Source organism: Lycorma delicatula, chromosome 10 (genome assembly GCF_047948215.1).
Source record: "Lycorma delicatula isolate Av1 chromosome 10, ASM4794821v1, whole genome shotgun sequence".
NCBI lineage: Eukaryota > Metazoa > Arthropoda > Insecta > Hemiptera > Fulgoridae > Lycorma > Lycorma delicatula.
The window spans coordinates 14517441-14536332 of NC_134464.1; the positions used below are offsets into that span (position 1 = coordinate 14517441).

The window sequence follows — 18892 nt, forward strand, 5'->3', positions numbered from 1 at the left end:
TTTCCTTCTTTTTTTTTTGTATTCATATAAGTTTTTTTTTTTCTGAGATTAGATAAAACGGGTTTGTAAGGAATTACTCATATAGAATAGATTCTGGTATTTAGTACCTGAAGCTAATTTTTTTTGGTTTTCATTTGCTAACGGTGTTGCAGAGTAATACAATTTACGTATCCCCCAAAAGTGGGGGCACACCACCCCGTACACTACCGAACTCCTATTTCACCGTTCCTCCCCATCAGAGGTCGGATCCGCAGTTAAGCAATACGCGACCCGGGGTGCCTTTGAGCTCGGGGGTCAAGAGACTACGAGCCTCATCAATTTCGCCCATCCACGCAAGCGCCCCTTTTCTCTCTGGTTAGTTCTTCACCTGTATTCAGGGATTCATTCTCTTTAACTCTTTTATCTTCTTTCTCTTCTCTCTTTTTTCTCTACTCCTCTATTTTCTTATTACATCCGTTTATGACTTTAATAATATTTTGTGTATGGTTTTAAATTCCCCTAATTTAATTCCGAAGAGTGGCTTTAATAAAGATTACCAGTAAAAATTTTAACGATGGATTTCTCAAGTTCCTTTCAAACTGTGTTCACGACGTACCACCACTTTGTATTAGATCTTATTCTGTATAAATCTGTGAGTTGCGTCTGAAATTTCTATTCTAAAGACGAGTCTGTTATCTATTATTTAATAAATTTTGATATAAAGTCAACGGTAATAAATTTAGGGAAAATTGTTTTACATTTTATAGCCTGGTTATTTAATGCAACAACAGAAATAGATTGGATTACTTGACAAATTGTTTGGATGTCAAAGATATAAATCAAATTTCGACGTCAAATACTCGAGAATGATAAACGGTTATTATTTTACGCCATGTGTGATAATTCAGTTTCAGCTGTTGTAAAAACATGTGCAATCTACGAAATCGTTTTACTACGTATTTATAGTTAAATATTATAATTATATTTATAATATTTAAATTTTACTACGTATATATAAATTACCTAGTTAAATTAATACGATTTATTTTGGATAACAGGTATGATTATCATTCGGAAATGATAATGTTGAACTACCTTTTCGCAAGGGACCTTATCTTTTTCTACGTTATCATTTACTACGTTTGGTCATAACGTATTTATAGAATTTTGCCATAAATATAATGTGGCAGAATTTTTCTACGATACCAAAAGAAACTCATTTATAATTTCATTGATTTTCTGGTAATCGCGTTTTTTATTAGTCAACATCTAAAAATGGATTAAATGCGGGTACAAAATTATATTAATTTAATTTTAAGTGAATAGATTTTAATTTATAGTACTGAACTATTTGCCATCAATATTTACATTTATTTCATTTCTTAGGAGACAAAATCCGCATATGTACCCATGATTAAGGTTGTGAATGTGATGCTTTTGACAAATTGCCAGTGTCATGATATTATAGAAATTTAATGCCCATAAATGAAGGGTTTATTATGTGCAAAAAGATAAACGAAGAGAATTTAAGTAATCACCGAGACCGATTACACAAATTTTCAGTTAATATTTTAAACGAGATATGTTTAAAATGCTTCCCGACATTCGATATTTCCTACTGGTCTCTGGTAAGAATAATTATAGAAATATCTTATCATTCATCGAGGTACGCAAAGATTTGTGGAAGGATTTAGATCACCTATATTGATTAACAAAAAGAAATGGTATCCCACACGACTCCGTTTACAACATAACTTTCAAATAAGAATATTTTAAATCCATTCTCTAAGGTGGAAATTAACTATACAGATTTCACTTTCCGTTCCTTTGCTTCTGAATAAACCGGCAGTATTCTAATAACCAACTTTCCAATACCCATGTCACAGAACGGAGCCGCCTGTGTTTTCAGCCATGTTATTACGCCGGTCTGCAGCACGATGTCTGAGCCAAAAATTTGTTTTCCTAGTCAGCGTATCATGTGAGCAATGAAGTAAAAATCGGATGGAGCCAAGTCGGGGCTGTATGGTGGGTGAATAAGAATAAGCTGAGAGGAATGTTGTCATCAGGCATTGTCTTTCTCCATGACAATCATCGGCCGCACACTGCAGCTGTAACAAAGAAGCTCCTGCAGCTTTTTCATTGGAAAGTGTTTGATCATCCACCATACAGCCCGCATTTCGCTCAATCCGATTTTCACCTCTTTGATCACATGAAACGCTGGCTAGGAGGACAACATTTTGGCACAGACATCGAGCTGCAGACAAGCGTAGAAACATAGCTGAAAACACAGGCGGCTCCGTTCTTAACAAGGGTATAGGAAAGTTGGTACCACGCTACGACAAATGTCTAAATCGGACTAACGACTATGTAGAGAATTAGTGTAACTATGTAAGTACTTGTAACAAATTAAAAAAAATTTTTTATTTTCACTGTGATTTTAATTTCGTGACCGCTCGGACCTTGGAAAACAATTATATTCGTATTTCAAGAGAAACGTATGTTATTCCGATTTCAAAAATCATCTTCTGTAAAGCTTAAATAAATGTTTTGTTAACTGTTATCACCATAATTACGGTCGGGTTATTTTTTTTTTTAGCTTGATACTTTTTTGGTGACGTCTAATATGAATACATAATGGTATGAAGTTATATTTTAACTCCACAAGTTTAGTTTTCTCCACAATTTCTTTATTGTTTCAAATATTTAAAAATGAAGAAATTAATCAGAGTAATAGTACAAACTGTAATTCATTTAAAATTGAACACCTTTATATATGATTACAAGTATACATACTAGTTCATCGTTTTCTATATTCTTTTAATTTTCTTAATAAACTGGAAAAAAATAAAATGAATTTTATATTGATTTTAAATAATACAAAAAAAATTAAATTTTACTTACATTTACGAAATTTTCTAAATTTATGACGTACAGTCCAAAAGGTTTTATGTGAAATGGTGCAGTCGACCTTATCATCATTATAAGTAACATTTTCTTAAACCATTGTGGTTTATCTACCCAAGAACACTCTCCCAAACACCTTCGCAGTTCATCGTACTAAAAAATAACATGGAGTTTTATAACTCAATGTCTAATATTAATAAATTCTGTAAGCTTTAGTACAGCATTTAAATTTTTACGCATACATAGTTCAACTGTGTGGTGGGATAACAAAACTACTAAGGAATTTACTTTGTGAAAAAGTTTAATGTCATCATTTTCCAAAAATCTTATCCTAGTTTTTCTTTTCTTTTATAATTCCAATTATTTTAACAAATTTTTTCGTTTGGGTTTTACTCCAAACGACCTAAAGTTTACGTATTACTAAAATTGGTTATACTAAACAATAAAAAATACAAAAGAAATAATAATGTAGTAAACGTTAAACTGTAAACAGATTGCTTGATTTTCCCACAATATATTTATTACAGACAAATATTTATATAAGTCAGTTACATTTCTGTATAAAACTCAAGAAAATTATATCATATTTAGCCATTCTTTATATGTAAAGGAACCGGGAGACATTTTTCCCTTAAAAAGGAATCTCCATTGAAATTATTTAAAATTTATATAGTAGTACTATATAGAACTTCTGAGGGTAAAAGGTAGTACACACACAACGTTGTTTGGAAAAACTGTTCTATAAGTAATTAGTAGAAAATAATGCCAATTATCATGGATATAGCAGGTTGATGAAACACTAAGAAAAACAATAAACCAAAAAAAAAAATTAGGAATTAAACTGTAAAAAAACAGAGTGGAAAGGAGTGAAGAATTGATAAATGCACAACACGCAGCGGGAGTAATTACACGTTGGAGCTACTAATGTCCAGGTCGTGTACCCGCTTAAATCTTTTAACAACCTCATCGTTGTCTAGGAGGTTTACCGGCAAGCGGTTAACGTGGTCATTTAGAGCTGAAGTGCAGGTTTGTTTTCAACAAACCAGCACTTCAACTATACACCTCGCTAATTTGTTCTGAAACCGCAATATTATTTCAAAAATTGTTTTTTTTTGTCGCGCCAGGCAGCCAGAACTAGTCAAAATGCAACTAGAAATCTAAGAAGGCTGCCGAACAGTATCTCTTCTCCTCTAAGCTCCGGCTAATGACGTTAACAAGTCTATGCATTAGCTCAGCAGTAGAGTGCCCACTACCGAAACCAAAACGGTGATCTGGAATAACATGACACTGCTCCAGAATTCACCACATCCTCCGAAGAAATAACTTTACAAATAGCTTCAAAAAAGCAGGCAACAGGCTTTTTGGCATTTACGAGGATATTCATGAACAGGTTTACCTGGATTCAGTACCATAACCATTTGTGAAACTTCCCATTCGAAATGGATGTATGTCGTCCGAAGGATACCATTAAACAGGTGTGTTATGTACCGGATCGTTTGACAAACCAAACTATAAATATATCACATTAGTGAAAGTCAAGCCAGGGGCTTTCTGGGAGTTTTACACTCTCTCAATACGCATTAGCTCATCAGTAGAGGAAGACTTTTACTCCATCTGATCACTTGTAGAACCTCTTCTGAAGTCTTAATATGTAGACTCATTGGAATTAGGCAGTTCAAGAATTCTTAGACTTTCTCTCCTCAAGAACCCCATATATGAAGCTGTTGAAAGTCCTCTTTCAAGGATGGAGGAAATTATTCAGTCTTTTTCATTGTCATTCCGTGGCATAAAGAGTAGCTCACTCTGGGAGAAGGGGATAGATTCTTAAGTTAATTACTTAATGATTTTTTTTAAATAGATTCAGTCCAAGGGCGGCCGTATTAAAGCATGTTGAATCTTCAAGCCTCCTGTAGGATTGCAATCACTTAGCCTCCTCTTCGCAGCAATAAGATCCTCCCTTCCCTTTGATAGCCCACTTCATACTTATCCTCACTTCTAACCAGGGGTGTCAAGCGCCAGTTAGCTTACTATATGAATCCCAGTCTGTGTTGTTATTATAGAGGATATATATATATAGAGTATATTTCTGAAGGCCTTCAGATCTGAAGATCTTCTGATCTGGGGATTAGCAGATTTTTGTTATGAATTTGGTAAGATGTCCTATTAGGTTACACATTGTCTGCTCCAGAAACTCAATGTTGCAAGTTTTCTAATGTAATGTGAAAGTTTTTCTAGTTTGTTTTCAGCATACTATATGCATAATGCTCAACAGACGCAGAGTAAGATAGTAGATCCGCAATAAAACGTCCTGATCCCTAGACGTTTACCTACCCAATGACAGGAAATTATTATATCCAAAACGAAGGAAGCAATTCGTTTCTCCTGAGTTCCGATTGGAGTGATAATCTTCGTAGCCAGTAGCTGCTCCCTTTGTCTTTGCTTTCTGTTCATGATTTCCTTATATATTCTCCATCCCCCATATTTGCAGGATGGTCTGAAAGGCAGAGCACGCAAACTGCCGGTGTGTTCTATCTTTAGGAAAATCCATACAGTCTTACTACTCTCAGCACTTTACCGCAACTGTAGGGCCAAATACACTCGTTCTTCGTGTGACCAATCTGCTGTTAGCACGTCAACTGGACCCAGCCAAGAGATCTTCCTTGCGATTTGAATACCCCACAGCAGGCGATGTATTTCAGATTAAAATTTCTTTGTTGTTATTCTTCGGCTCAAGGTTGATAAAACATTTACACAAATTTTTTTTGTATCAGATGTCTGTTATTAATTTTACTTAGGACTATTTGACCGTGTTCTTTATGACCTTCTTTAATATGGTTGGTTGGAACGGAATAGTGTAAGATCCTTTGTCCAACCAGGAAGGCTATTTGTCCTTCTTAGTGAAGGTATGACGGGTAAATTTTGCCTCACAGCACCAAGTACATTATCATCCCATTGTAGACAGATCTCCAGATCTTTTGAAATTACAAGTAGCTCTTTACGATTGAATAATCTTTCGCTGTAGACACACTTTTAAAACACCTTTCAATTAATTTTTACCACTGGATAACATTGAGCTTAATCGTTTTTTTTTAACGGGCATCTGCATAACCATCCTCCATCGAGAAGTGAATAAGATTTGATAATGGCAAATTTAGGGATGAATACTCTTATTCTTTAGTCACACTTTCAAACCACCGTTTCAATTAATAAAGCCCATACGCGAAACAAGACTGGCGGGGTAAATATCTTCACCCACCGAATGAAGATTCAAAATGCTGGCACAGAATGCAAGTCGTTGGCAGCAACGGGAAAATGGCATATATCTTCATGGGACGAAAAACTAGCAGCATCTTTCACGATATAGAAACTATTTACGAGTCCGAGGTAACAGCATCAGTCTCGTTGTTTGAGATATCAACTACATCAAACCATAAATACACTAAAACGTTTGCGGCGGGATTGCTTTCTTGTATCCCTTTTCGAGGGCACTAAGGGTCAACGCTTTCTAGATGATATCTGACAATGATTAATAGTTGTCGCCTCATCTGCTTCAACTAGAAGCGCTGGATGCGGTTCCATATTCAACCTCGTCCCTAGGTTGTAGGATAACCCAAATTGGACTTAGAACAGAGAATCAGAAAAAGAAATAAAGTACAATCGGGTATGTGACACAATACCGTGTTGATTTGAACTATAAACAATCCTCATTCTAGAAACGCATTTTTATACACAAATAAAAACCAAAAATACAGAAGCAAAACATAAGGTTTTTTTATTTTTTTGCAATTAATATTTCTTTTAAATATCCTTGCGTGTTTTTGTAATTTTTCAGGCAAAATATGTAATAATATCTTTAAATGCAAGGTTTATTTATTAAAATGTATTGTTTTAATACGTTATTTCCATTTTAATACTGTTTTTTTAGTAGTTTTACGTCGGGTTTTCAAGTCAATTAAGAGTGTAGCTGTGACAAAATAACTAATAAACGGCATGGATTTCATTTCATTAAAAATGCTTCTAATTTTTACTCATGAAATAAATTACAGTGCAATATTAGACATCACATACGGTTTTAACGGTTTTTTCTTAGTTAAATATACCTATTAGTAGAAGAAAGCAAAGACGTAAAATACAAAAATTTACATACTGTAATTTTAAATTTGAAACTTACCTCGTCAATTATTTTTTGCCCATCATTAGAGTAAAAATATAATAAAAGACATTCAATTAAAGCTATACATAAGCATCCAATTTTTATTAAATTATTATTACCCTGAAAATAAAATTTATTTATACTACAAATATAAAAATATTACACAACTTATAAAGAGCGTTTATTTTATTGGAACCCTTCTTTAAATATAGTTTAACTTAAAATGATCCAAATAATTCAAACTGCATGACTATAATTTTCCTTCTCATGTAAATTACAGACAAAAATAAATTTAAATCGTGCTTTATTTACAATAATATAACTTTTAGAGATTCTTTATAAATAAAGACTCAATATCAATATTAACAGTGATATCACTATTTTATCAAAAAAAATTACATAAATTTATAAATAATAATTCGGATAAATGTGATGAATTTGGAAGGATTTTAACATTTCAGTTAAATTATTTTTGAGGTATATACATTTTTCTGCAGTAAACATTTTACTTGTAATGATAGTTACTTCCGTTTTCCTAGAAACAATTTTCAATTTATATTCTATTAAATTTTTGGTTTAACGCTACTGTGGTAGCGGTATTGAGATCTAGTATTATTAAACTTTTTATGTAATTTTATTTGAGAAAATATTTATATATATATATATATATATATAATAAATTATAAAATTTTAATATTGCGACATTAATGACTCACATTAAATGCATCCCTTTTGTCAATAAATATGTTAAATTTAATTAGATTCGACAAAAATACCTACCACTAAACATTTTATTGACACCCAAATTTAAAAACTGATACCATATAATGTCACTGATATTTAAATGCTTTACCTCTGTGCATAAATACAAGTAGAGAATCAGTTGAAAGAAGATGCATTGGTTTGATACTGTTATGCCAAACTGGATTAATTTGTTTACATTTGCCATATTCCTTGAATAAAACGGAAAAAAAACTTTTAAATTGAACAAATTAACTCTTAATAATGTCATAAATTAGAACATATGTACACACCGCGCAAGAGATACATGCTTATTATGTTCCAAGTCGAGAGCCTTGTGTTACGCTATTTAAGCCAGTAATTTTACTGAATAAAATAATATTATAATTTGTGTTTCCTATTAAAAATCAATGAATATAAGAACGGTTAAGATTCGGTAAAGTAAAACATAGTTTTATTTGTATATTGATTCTTTATTGAACTTTTTGGAACAATGTATATTTGTATGTCAGTGGACTAAGTAGTATACTTTTTTGAAAAATGTTTTCATGTCGGATAATTTGTCACTTACCTGCAGATTAGATTATGCTGGACGACCAAATACTTAATGTATAAATTTAATTTTCTCAAATCAATTTTACTTTTAACGAAATTTAATTTAGTACAAGGCCCTTCCTTATCGATATTTGTTACGATTTTATTCGCTGTAACTTTTTCATCACTGAAACGCGTAATTACACTATATTTATCGATTTCTTTTAATGAAATACAATATAATCTTAATTCTGCAATAATCGATTTCGACGTAGCCGAAAACGTGCCGATAGTAATAAAGCCATAACAAGCGGCTAAAATAAAATTTATCGATGACAGACAGTCAACCATGAGAAACATAATCATGGAATGACTGAACTTTTCTGGAATCCAAAATTCATTCGGTAATCGTATTTCTTGATAATTTAAATTATTTCCATATTGTTTCGTTAAAGATAAGTAAATAATTATACACAATGGTGTCATTACTGATATGATAGTAAAAATTATCAATGCACATAACGTAATTTTCAGATAAAATTTTTGTGAAATTTTTGATTTTATTATTACGTTAGTTTTTTCATTAGACAGATTCTTATTTAAGCTATTATAAAAAGTTTCTGTTTTATAAAAATCTTTATCAATTACTTTCATCAACAACCATATTATTTGTGGTTTTAACGCTATTTCTAAGTGTAGCAGTAAAGTCGATAAGACAAAACTAATATCATTCATCGCAGTAAACCGTTTGGTTAGATCAATATTCCACGATTTGTAAGTCTTCATTATCGTACCACACAACATTATTGTTGCCGTTATTCTAAAAATTACTGTTCTTGAAGCGTTTTTTTCTTCGTTAAATCCAAGTAAGTATAAGACACGTTTTATCAGGTTACTTTCGGACATAGCTGTATCGTTAACCTAAAATGGAATAGATACATAATTTGAAATTATTTGATAATAGATTTTTTCCTACTTACTTTATAGTGCATGCAAACGTAAAGTGATGGATCACCCGTAAACCAGAGTTTCTTCACAGGTTGTATTGAAATACGAGAGAAAAACATAGCTAAACTGTAAGGAATTGAATCTTCTACTCTACAATTATCGATTCGCCCTTTTCAAAATGCTATCATATATACGAGTACTTTCATCTATCAGACTATCTAATATATCGTAATCAATCTATCAGACTGAATGATTTTTTTTTTTCGTTCGACAAATAACAAAACTGCTAACTGCACTTCATTTATGTTTAAGATCGGTCGGATATTTTCTGATTCCGTTCTGATCTTTGTTTACCATCTATTCCACTGATTAATTCTACATAATACTGGGGATATCTTCTTTTATTATGTGTTGATACACACATTTCCCGCTATGACAATTCGTATTATTACATATTCTTACAATATTAGGTTAACTTCAATATAGTTTTTGTGAAAAAAAGCGTCGATATACAATAAAGAGTCGTAAAAAAATTCCGTCATATTCTACTTTTACTTCGAATAATATTTCTTATGTATATGTATCACGTCCATATATAAGATATGTAAATTATGTTAATACACAACGATGCCTTCTTTTTAAAAAGGGCTTTTATTTTAATTATTACAAATAATATCCATTCACTTGGCATATTTGGCAATTGGCAATTAATATTAACATTAATATTTGGCAATATGCAATTGTTATCTTCATTATCATCAGTTTTATTTGACAATATGTATTCAAATAGATGTTACTTAACTTCTTTAAATTCCAACATTCAAAATATAATAATATTATAATTATAATATTCAAATAATTATAACATAATTATAACAAACAAGTTATAATATATATTTTTATAATTTTTCTTATATGGATTTTATTATTTACAGGGGAAAACCCAGAAAAATGTCTAATAATAAACTGTGATCGTATTCGAATGTGAACAAAAATAGAAGGTATATAATAAACTTGAATAATTAAAATTAAACTATTTAATTTTAATCTTAATTCACTATATTTTTAATTTTTTGTGTGGATAAATTAATGTAATTTTAAAACTAGTTGTTAAATATTGCACATAGACATATTAATTGAAGAGATAAATTATTTTAAATAATTTTAAGTAAAAAAAATAATTATACCTGTTTTTATTTCTATTAGGTGCATTTGTATTTAAATGTCGTTTGAAATGTACGTTACAAAAATTGCAAACCTAAATTCATTTTAATCAAAAATTATTACTTTTTGGATTCTAAATACAATGAATAAAATTTCAAACGTGTGCTATTTAAAGAAAACATACTTCTTTGTCGTTTTTAAAACTCAAAGTAGAAGTTTTGCTGTATGTTTTCAAATCGTTCCCCAAATTTTAAGTAGATTCTTATCAAGTGTACAGAAGGACTTAAAAAATGTTTGTAATAAAATATAATATATATGAGAAAAAACAATTTACCAGTAAAAAAATTTCCTCTTTTCTGATTGTGATCAGTTACAAATTGAAATTAATTAACAATTTTATAGAAATACACGACCACTTTGTACATGTCACGACTTTTTTTTTAAAGCTGAAATCGATTTTTAATCTTACTGAAGTATGTAAGTCTTTTGTTTCTTTAGCGTGCGGTAACTACTTCCGAAAATTAGAATCAACTCTAATGCAATAAGTAACACTTGTACTTGCGCTGCTTATATAAATGCTTATATCTGCTTGTTTGAGAACAGAAACGGTATTTTTAGAATATACAAATTTAAGTTTTAACATGTACATTTGTAAGAACATTGTATGTAAAATTCAGTACGTAAAATCTATTTTTTACAGAATACAGAAATTCTAAATGTATTCTACGAAAAAATTGAAAGAAAGAAATAGTGAAATATAATCGCGCGAGAAAACGCGTACGACAGTTAAATATTTAATACTAAAAAAAAAATCAATGCTGTACTGAATATGTAAGGCACCATTGTAGCGACTTAAATTTACTACCCAAAATATAACTAATTCAAAAGTAGTATTTTCCTTCTTTTTTTTTTATTCATATAAGTTTCTTATTTTTTTCTGAGATTAGATAAAACGGGTTTGTAAGGAATTACTCATATCGAAAAGATTCTGGTATTTAGTACCTGAAGCTATTATTTTTTATTTTTTTTCATTTGTTAACGGTGTTGCGGGAAAATACCATTTACGTATTCCCCAAAAGGTGGGGCACACCACCCCGTACCCTACCGATTAAAAATCCAATTTCACCGTTCCTTCCCGTCAGAGGTCGGATCCGCAGTTAAGCAATACGCGACCCGGGGTGCCTTTGAGCTCGGGGGTAAAGAGACTACGAGCCTCATCACCTTCGCCCATCCACGAATCTAAATTGTTCTTTAATATCATTAAATGCTAGTTCCATGTAAAGATTACGAAGTAACGGAAATAGGGAAATCCTTGTCGGACTCCCTTTCTTATTACGGCTTCTTTCTTATGTTCTTCAATTATTACTGTTGCTGTTTGGTTCCTGTACATGTTAGCAATTGTTCTTCGATCTCTGTATTGGAACCCTAATTTTTTTTAAATGCTGAACATTTTATTCCAGTCCACGTTATCGAATGCCTTTTCTAGGTCTATAAACGCCAAGTATGTTGGTTTGTTTTTCTTTAATCTTCCTTCTACTATTAATCTGAGGCCTAAAGTTGCTTCCCTTGTCCCTATACTTTTCCTGAAAACAAATTGGTCTTCTCCTAACACTTCTTCCACTCTCCTCTCAATTGATCTGTATAGAATTCAAGTTAAGATTTTTGATGCATGACTAGTTAAACTAATTGTTCTGTATTCTTCTCTGCCCCTGCTTTCTTTGGTATCATAACTAAAACACTTTTTTTGAAGTCTGGCGAAAATTCCCCGTTTGTGTAATCTTTTTTTTTTTTTTTTTTTTTTTTTTTTTTTATAAATATTTTCCCACCTACTCCTCTGGAACGGATCTACAATCAAGTTTGACACGCACCAGAGGAGTGTCCTTTACTCTAACTCGCCTCTCCTCCCGCCGGCTGTATGTCTGGCACGGCAGGTCAGTTCACCGGTTAGCTCTTTTATTTATTTTATAGATATTCATCATACACTGATTACTGAGAGTCCACCACCCTTGTTCTCTCAGCAACAGTCACCCCTATTCTTTAATCTCTTCTTTTTTTTATATGATATCATGCTAACCCGACCAATTAGTTTAAAACTTAAGCCACGAAGTCCTCAGGTTTCTTCACCTCTCTACCCATCCACGCAAGCACGAACGAGCATGAGCTCCACCTTCGGCTGTCCGTCATCACAATCGAGCAAGAGCACCACCTTAAATTACCCGTCAACAACAAACAGTTACCTTATGACAGTTTTCAGTATCTTTTAACAAATTTTTATAAACTTATAATATAAGAAACACAAAGTTTAAGAAACTATAAGTTCCTTCACCTTTTATTCGATAATACCTACAAACCAGAGCTCCATCATCAGCTACCCCTCAACAACAACAAACAATTTCCTCTTGTAAGTTTTCAGTATATTAATAAATTTTTATACAATTTTATAATTTTTTTTTTTTTTTTTTTTTTGTGTAATCCACACTCAAAAGCTATATCTCAATATTGCCCATTCTCTCAAATATTGACAAACGGAAATTCCACCTACGACAAGCCGTCATCAGCGAGCGGTTTCTTCTTGACGAGCTTCCTCATCTTTCTTCTTTATAACTGCGGTTATAAACGACGATATCACATTAAAGTTATCCTCGTTAAGTAGCATTTTATCCACCACATTCTCCGTAGATAATGGCCCTATACGCCTTACACAGGATTGCCTGCTTTCAGTCCAACGGTTACATTCAAATACTACATGTTCAGGGGAATCATATGCCCCACAGTAAGGACAGTTGCTGTTATCTACCCTTAGTCTTGCACATAAATAGGACCTGAACGACCCATGCCCTGTAAAAAATTGCGTTATCCAGTAATTTATGTCCCCGAACTTCCTTTCTATCCATGGTCGGATCGAAGGTATCAAACGATGTGTCCATCGACCCGTGTTGGCTACATCACAACGATGTTGCCAATTACGCAGCATCTCTTCATATACTTCTTTAGAAGTTTGTCCACGTGCTATATTCACCCGCATCTCCGCCAGTTGTTTAAGCGGAGGAACTCCTGCAATTACGAGTACTGCCCCTCGGTGAAGACTGAAGAATATGCGCATATCACTCTTAAGCCCATGCGCCGTTGAATTCCTTCAAGGGCTATTCTGTACTTGTCGGCACGCAGAGCTCTTTCCCAGACTTGTATACCTTAAAGTAAGATGGAATTAACTACGTGAGCGTAAATCTTACGCTTTGCAGTTCTGGATCCTGTCATATTACAGAGTAATCTGCTAAGATTTTTGACCATGCATTCAGCGCGTTTACGTATTTCATTCACGTGTGCCGTAAAACTCCTCCTCTTGTCAAGCCAGATCCCTAAATATTTGGTTGAAGTCTGTTGCTGGACAAGATTACCCCCTACTCGGATTAGGATGTCAGATATTCTACTACGGCCTGTCATGACTACGTATCTTGTTTTACCGTGCACCATGCGAAAGTTTTAAGCCTTTAGTGGACATCCAGACTTCTGCCATTCGTATCGCTACGTTTGTCATCTCCGATACCTCTACTTCAGTTTTTCCAGTAACAACCAAGGCCAGGTCGCAGCAAAAGCCACTGGGAAAACACCCAGAGGATAACTCAGCCCAAGAATTCCGTCATAGACCAGATTCCAAAGGAGTGGCCCCAAGACAGAGCCTTGAGGCACTCCACACGTCACTTTGAAGCGGAAGCAGGATCTACCCTGGTGACAAACAACAAACCTATCCTGCAGGTAATTCTGGATAATTCTTCTTAGGTATGCAGGAATATCCTTATCTCTCAACGCTTGTAGGATCGCATCCCATTGTTTGTATAATCTATCAATCGCTTCCTCACCTGCACTGCGCAGTAATTGTGCAGGTATACATCAAAGGTGAGGACCCGCAAAACAGGACCCAAAACCGAACCTTGGGGAGCTCCACCGTATATATTGAATATCAATTCTCCTTCTTGTGAATTCACTGTACAAGTACTTTCTGAAAGGTATTTCGCCACCTGTCCTCAAGTACGGGCTGATGTTTTTTGCCTGTAATGCCCTATGAATCTGACTCCACTTTACTGTGCCGAAAGCATTTCTAACATCTAAGGAGACAAGAAGCGGAATTCTTCTAGTTCTCCATGTACCCCTTTTTACCTCAAGGGCCCAATTTATTACCTTGTTGGCAGCTAATACGGTGGAGCGTCCCCTCCAAAAACGCAATTGATTTGGGCTAATCCCTTCACCTTCTTCAACTTCTCTAGTAATTCTGGCGGCCAACATTTTTTCAACCGCCTTTCCCAGATTGTTCAATAGACTAAGTGGTCTATACTTCACTTGACCTTGTTCATCATTACTTTTTGGGAGGAAGACCACTCTGGCCTCCCTCCAACATCTGGGAAAAGAATCCCTTTCAAGCCCATAACTGGCCAAGTCCATCATTTCCCAAGGCAACTTCTTTATTAAGCTTTTCAGTATGGCTGCTAGTATGCCATCGATGCCAGGGCTCTTCTTATTACCTAGTTATCCAATTGCACAAGCCAACACGGCAGGCGTAAATCGTCTAGTTTCAAACTCTGGTAAAATAACTCCAATTTCTTCTTCACATGGAAAAAGTTCTTTAAACTGAACCTCTGCTTGACGTTTACTGAGTGTTGGTAGACGCCAGCCAAATTTCTTCATTTCTATTTTGTAGGCTTGGCCCCAGGGATCCTTGTCCAAGTCCTCACACAATCTCATCCAATGATCCCTCTTCGATTTTTTGATGGACCTGTTTACCAATCTCCTCGTTTGAACATATGAGTGGACTGCCATGTCATATTCCTGACCACCTGTAATTTTAAGCCTTTGTTTTTTTCTTCTAGCTTTTTGTAATGCTCTCCGGTAGCCCGCTATTTCATCAGACCACCAGTATACTTGTCCCCTGCGATTGGTGGCTCTAATTTCCTTGTCCATTTCCTGCTCTATGATCGTCGTTAGAGTATCAGGTGTTGCCTCTAATATATTACGGGGCCTATATGCGACCCTTTCTACTATTCTTTCAATCTGTTGTGCCGAAGGTCTTATTGGAAGCTGTTTATCCATAGTTACAAATACTCCATCCTTCATTATTAACTTAACAGCAAATGATCGCTTGCAATGTCCTGATCTAATACACGCCACTCATATTGATCACTTCCTCATCTGCCATCAATGATGACCAAGTCCAATACTGAGCAATGGCCTGGAGCTTCAAACGTCGGAGTATTATCATTTATACAATAGTATCCAAGGACTCCATTAAATCTGCAAGTAACTCTTCTCTCCGGTTATTATAGGAGCTACCAGCTAACCTCGATTTACAGTTGAAATCACCCATCATTATGACCTTCTTACTCTCACAAGATAGTATTCTATGAATACTATCCAGATACTTCTCGTAATCTCCAATACTTCTGTTGGGTGATCTATATGCTCCTGCTATAAATGTGGAGTCCGTCTCTGCCACTACAAATCCCTCTGTTCTTGTTTTGAAGCTCAATGCCAATCTCCCACTCATATTTTTTATTACTACATCTCCAACAGTGTCAGCCATCCAACCGGTTTTGGCTGCTTCGTAGATATTAGGCTCCATAATTATTATTATATCTATATTTTGTTCTATTGCCAGTTCATTTATCAAGTCAAGGAACAACGAGCTCCTGTTTGTGTTTGCTAGAAGTACTTTAAACATTACTGTTACTAGTGCATGCCTAGGCTCCTGTTCTGTGGTCTTGACTGCCACAGTTCAGGCAGTTTATGGGTTCCCGACAGCCCACTATTTTGTGACCCTTTCCTCCGCAGTTAAAACAGAGGTCCATCCTATCAGGGCCCTTACAGTCTTGCCTACGATGGCCTGAACCCCAGCATCGAAAACATTTATCTTTTTCTTCCCTAATAAAGGCTCTGCAGTTGACCCAGCCATTACGTATTCTTTGTTCAACTAGTTTGCAGGCAGACCTGTGCGTTGTCACAACTGTCACATTTTGCGTTTCCGCATAATCTGGCCTAACAGATGAGATCCTCGTCTGATCTTTATCTTCAACTCTGGCCATAACCGCTGCCAATATCTCACCTTCAGACGTGTCATGTTCTATGTCTCTAATGTGAACCACAGTGCGTCTGCCTGCACCTCTCCTGAGATCAACCTGCAGATCCGCCGCCTTATCACGAAGAATATTAGTGAAGTCTGCTGCCTTTTGTGCGCCCTGAATCCTCACATATAGTTCTTCGTTTCTACCTTTTCTTAATAATATGACGTCCTTCGCCTCATCACTGTCTACAGCAGACTTGATAGTTCTTAATAATTCTGCATAAGACTTTCCACCACCCTTAACTACAACTGTACGGCTGTCTTCCGCCGGAGGAGTAGCCCTTTTAATTTGACTTTGGCCGGGCCTAGTTTGTGCCGCCCTGCCAACCGTGTGCATAGTCAGTACTTTAAACGGTTCTTGTCTGTCCCTTGCTAAACAAGAAATTATCTTTATAACATAATTGCCTATATTATTATTAGGCAATATAAATGATACATTGCTTGATTGTACAATAATCTTTTTTATGGCTCTTAAAACAACACCCATTGTGACTTTATCAGAGTCTGATGAATAGTAAAAAATTTTATATTTAGATTTCCTTACATCGAACAAATTGTCACCTATAATTGTTAATTCATCATGAAGGATTTCGCCAGCTTTATATCTTGGCCTCCGTGTTTCAGTATCTTCTCTTATATTCATTTTATTTATATCGCTAATACTACATGTGTCACCCACCTCTGAGGGCAACTCTGTAACAGATTTCAGTTTTTCTCTCAAGAAGTTAGGCCATTTTCTTGGTAACAAGTTTAATAAGTCATCCTCTTCTATCTCTTTGGCCAGTATTTGCTTTAAATCACTTCCGCGACCACTATGTCTGTCTGTGTGGCCTGTGTGATATTTTCAGGAGGGGATGACAGCTCAGTAAGAGCATTTAGTGCCTCAAAGATCTTTTTCAACTCTTGTTCATGAGTTCCTATATACTTGGCCAAGATGGCCCCACATGCTGTTTTAAGGAGAGCATAGCTATACCAAGCTGGTAAATAAGACTCCCCAGAGTGTCTGGTGAGAAGTCTTCTTCTTAAGAGGACCCCTGCCGGGCCCTCTTCTGACCTTTTGCCTCAGTCTTTTTGGTACCTGCCATCTTCTGAGATCTGGTACTTTGTGATGATGTACCCCCTGGTGGAAGAGACCCTCTTCTACGCGTCATGTAAAAAATATACATAAATGATAGCATGATAAACTAAGTTACAGCAGTCTATCTTATCAAGAGATAACAACAATTGAAATTAACTCCAGTATCAAAAGTTTATCAATTTGAAGAATAATAAACAATATTATCGACAGTTACAATTGTCTATGCCATCCACTAAAGATAAGCTACACCCGAATTGAAAACAACTCAAGATAACCACCACTAACCACTGCAACCAGCAGTCAACTATGAACCTTATTGCCAATAGCAATAAGGCCACTCAAATAAAAAACTCAATAAAAAAGTTCAGTCCGCAACCAAAAATCACCAAATTATACTAAACACTCCCGAAAATTTTCCACCGACGATTCCCAATTCGAAAAATCAGATATCAAAACCGTTGATCCGAAAATACCAGTATAAGACAGAGCGCACAACAATACGTCCGAACGCAACAAAACTTTCACTCGAATCGAAACCGACACACACCGACACACCTAGGCATCCCGACCCTCACGACTGGGGCTGCCACACTGCTCTATCCTAAACCCTTCTCCATTCTTAGCGGGAATTACCACCGTATAAAACACGTTGAATGCCCATCAACTTTCTTCTACAGACAATATGTGCTGAACCACGTTATCAATATGCAAACCAGACAAACCGTGTGTATTCCGCAGATCATTCCATCCGATGCACGCAAAAAGAGTATGTGGCGCCGTGTCAATTCCACGCCGAGCCATTCCTGTCCTCGATCTAGCCTTCCAATCATTCCTGACCAATACGTCGACCTCTGCTGGACATCAGCATTCGTCTTTTGGAGACGCGCGTGGCGACCTTAGTTATCAGCAATTGGTTGAGTGTCCTTTCGGCTTTGCAACACGCTTCGACTACATGTTGACTGATCTGTCAAGTGACATGATCTGTCTATGTGAATTCCCAAGTATGTGACGCCGTTAGTAAACTGTTGAGGTTGATCACCTGCCTTTAGATTTATCCGTCACAACACTCACCGTCCAGTAAGAGTTGTACACTCCAATTTATGTCGAGCTAATGTAAGGTCATGCTCCGGCATCCACGTGTTAATCATGTCTAGCGCCACATTTCCTCTGGTCTCTAGCTCAGCCACCATCCTCCTGCTAAACAGTACGGCAACGTCATCAGTAAAAGCAATCGTCTCAGCACCGTCCTGCAGAGAAAGGCGAAGCACCATCGTATAGT

The 18892-nt window shown here is 35.2% G+C and overlaps 1 protein-coding gene across 1 annotated transcript; it reads right to left on the bottom strand.

Moving 5' to 3' along the window:
* Positions 1-15677: 15677 nt before the first annotated feature.
* LOC142331660 (uncharacterized) lies at positions 15678-16037 on the bottom strand. Its single transcript, XM_075377680.1, has one exon. It carries the CDS (start codon positions 16035-16037, stop codon positions 15678-15680), a length of 360 nt encoding a protein of 119 aa, XP_075233795.1.
* Positions 16038-18892: the final 2855 nt, after the last annotated feature.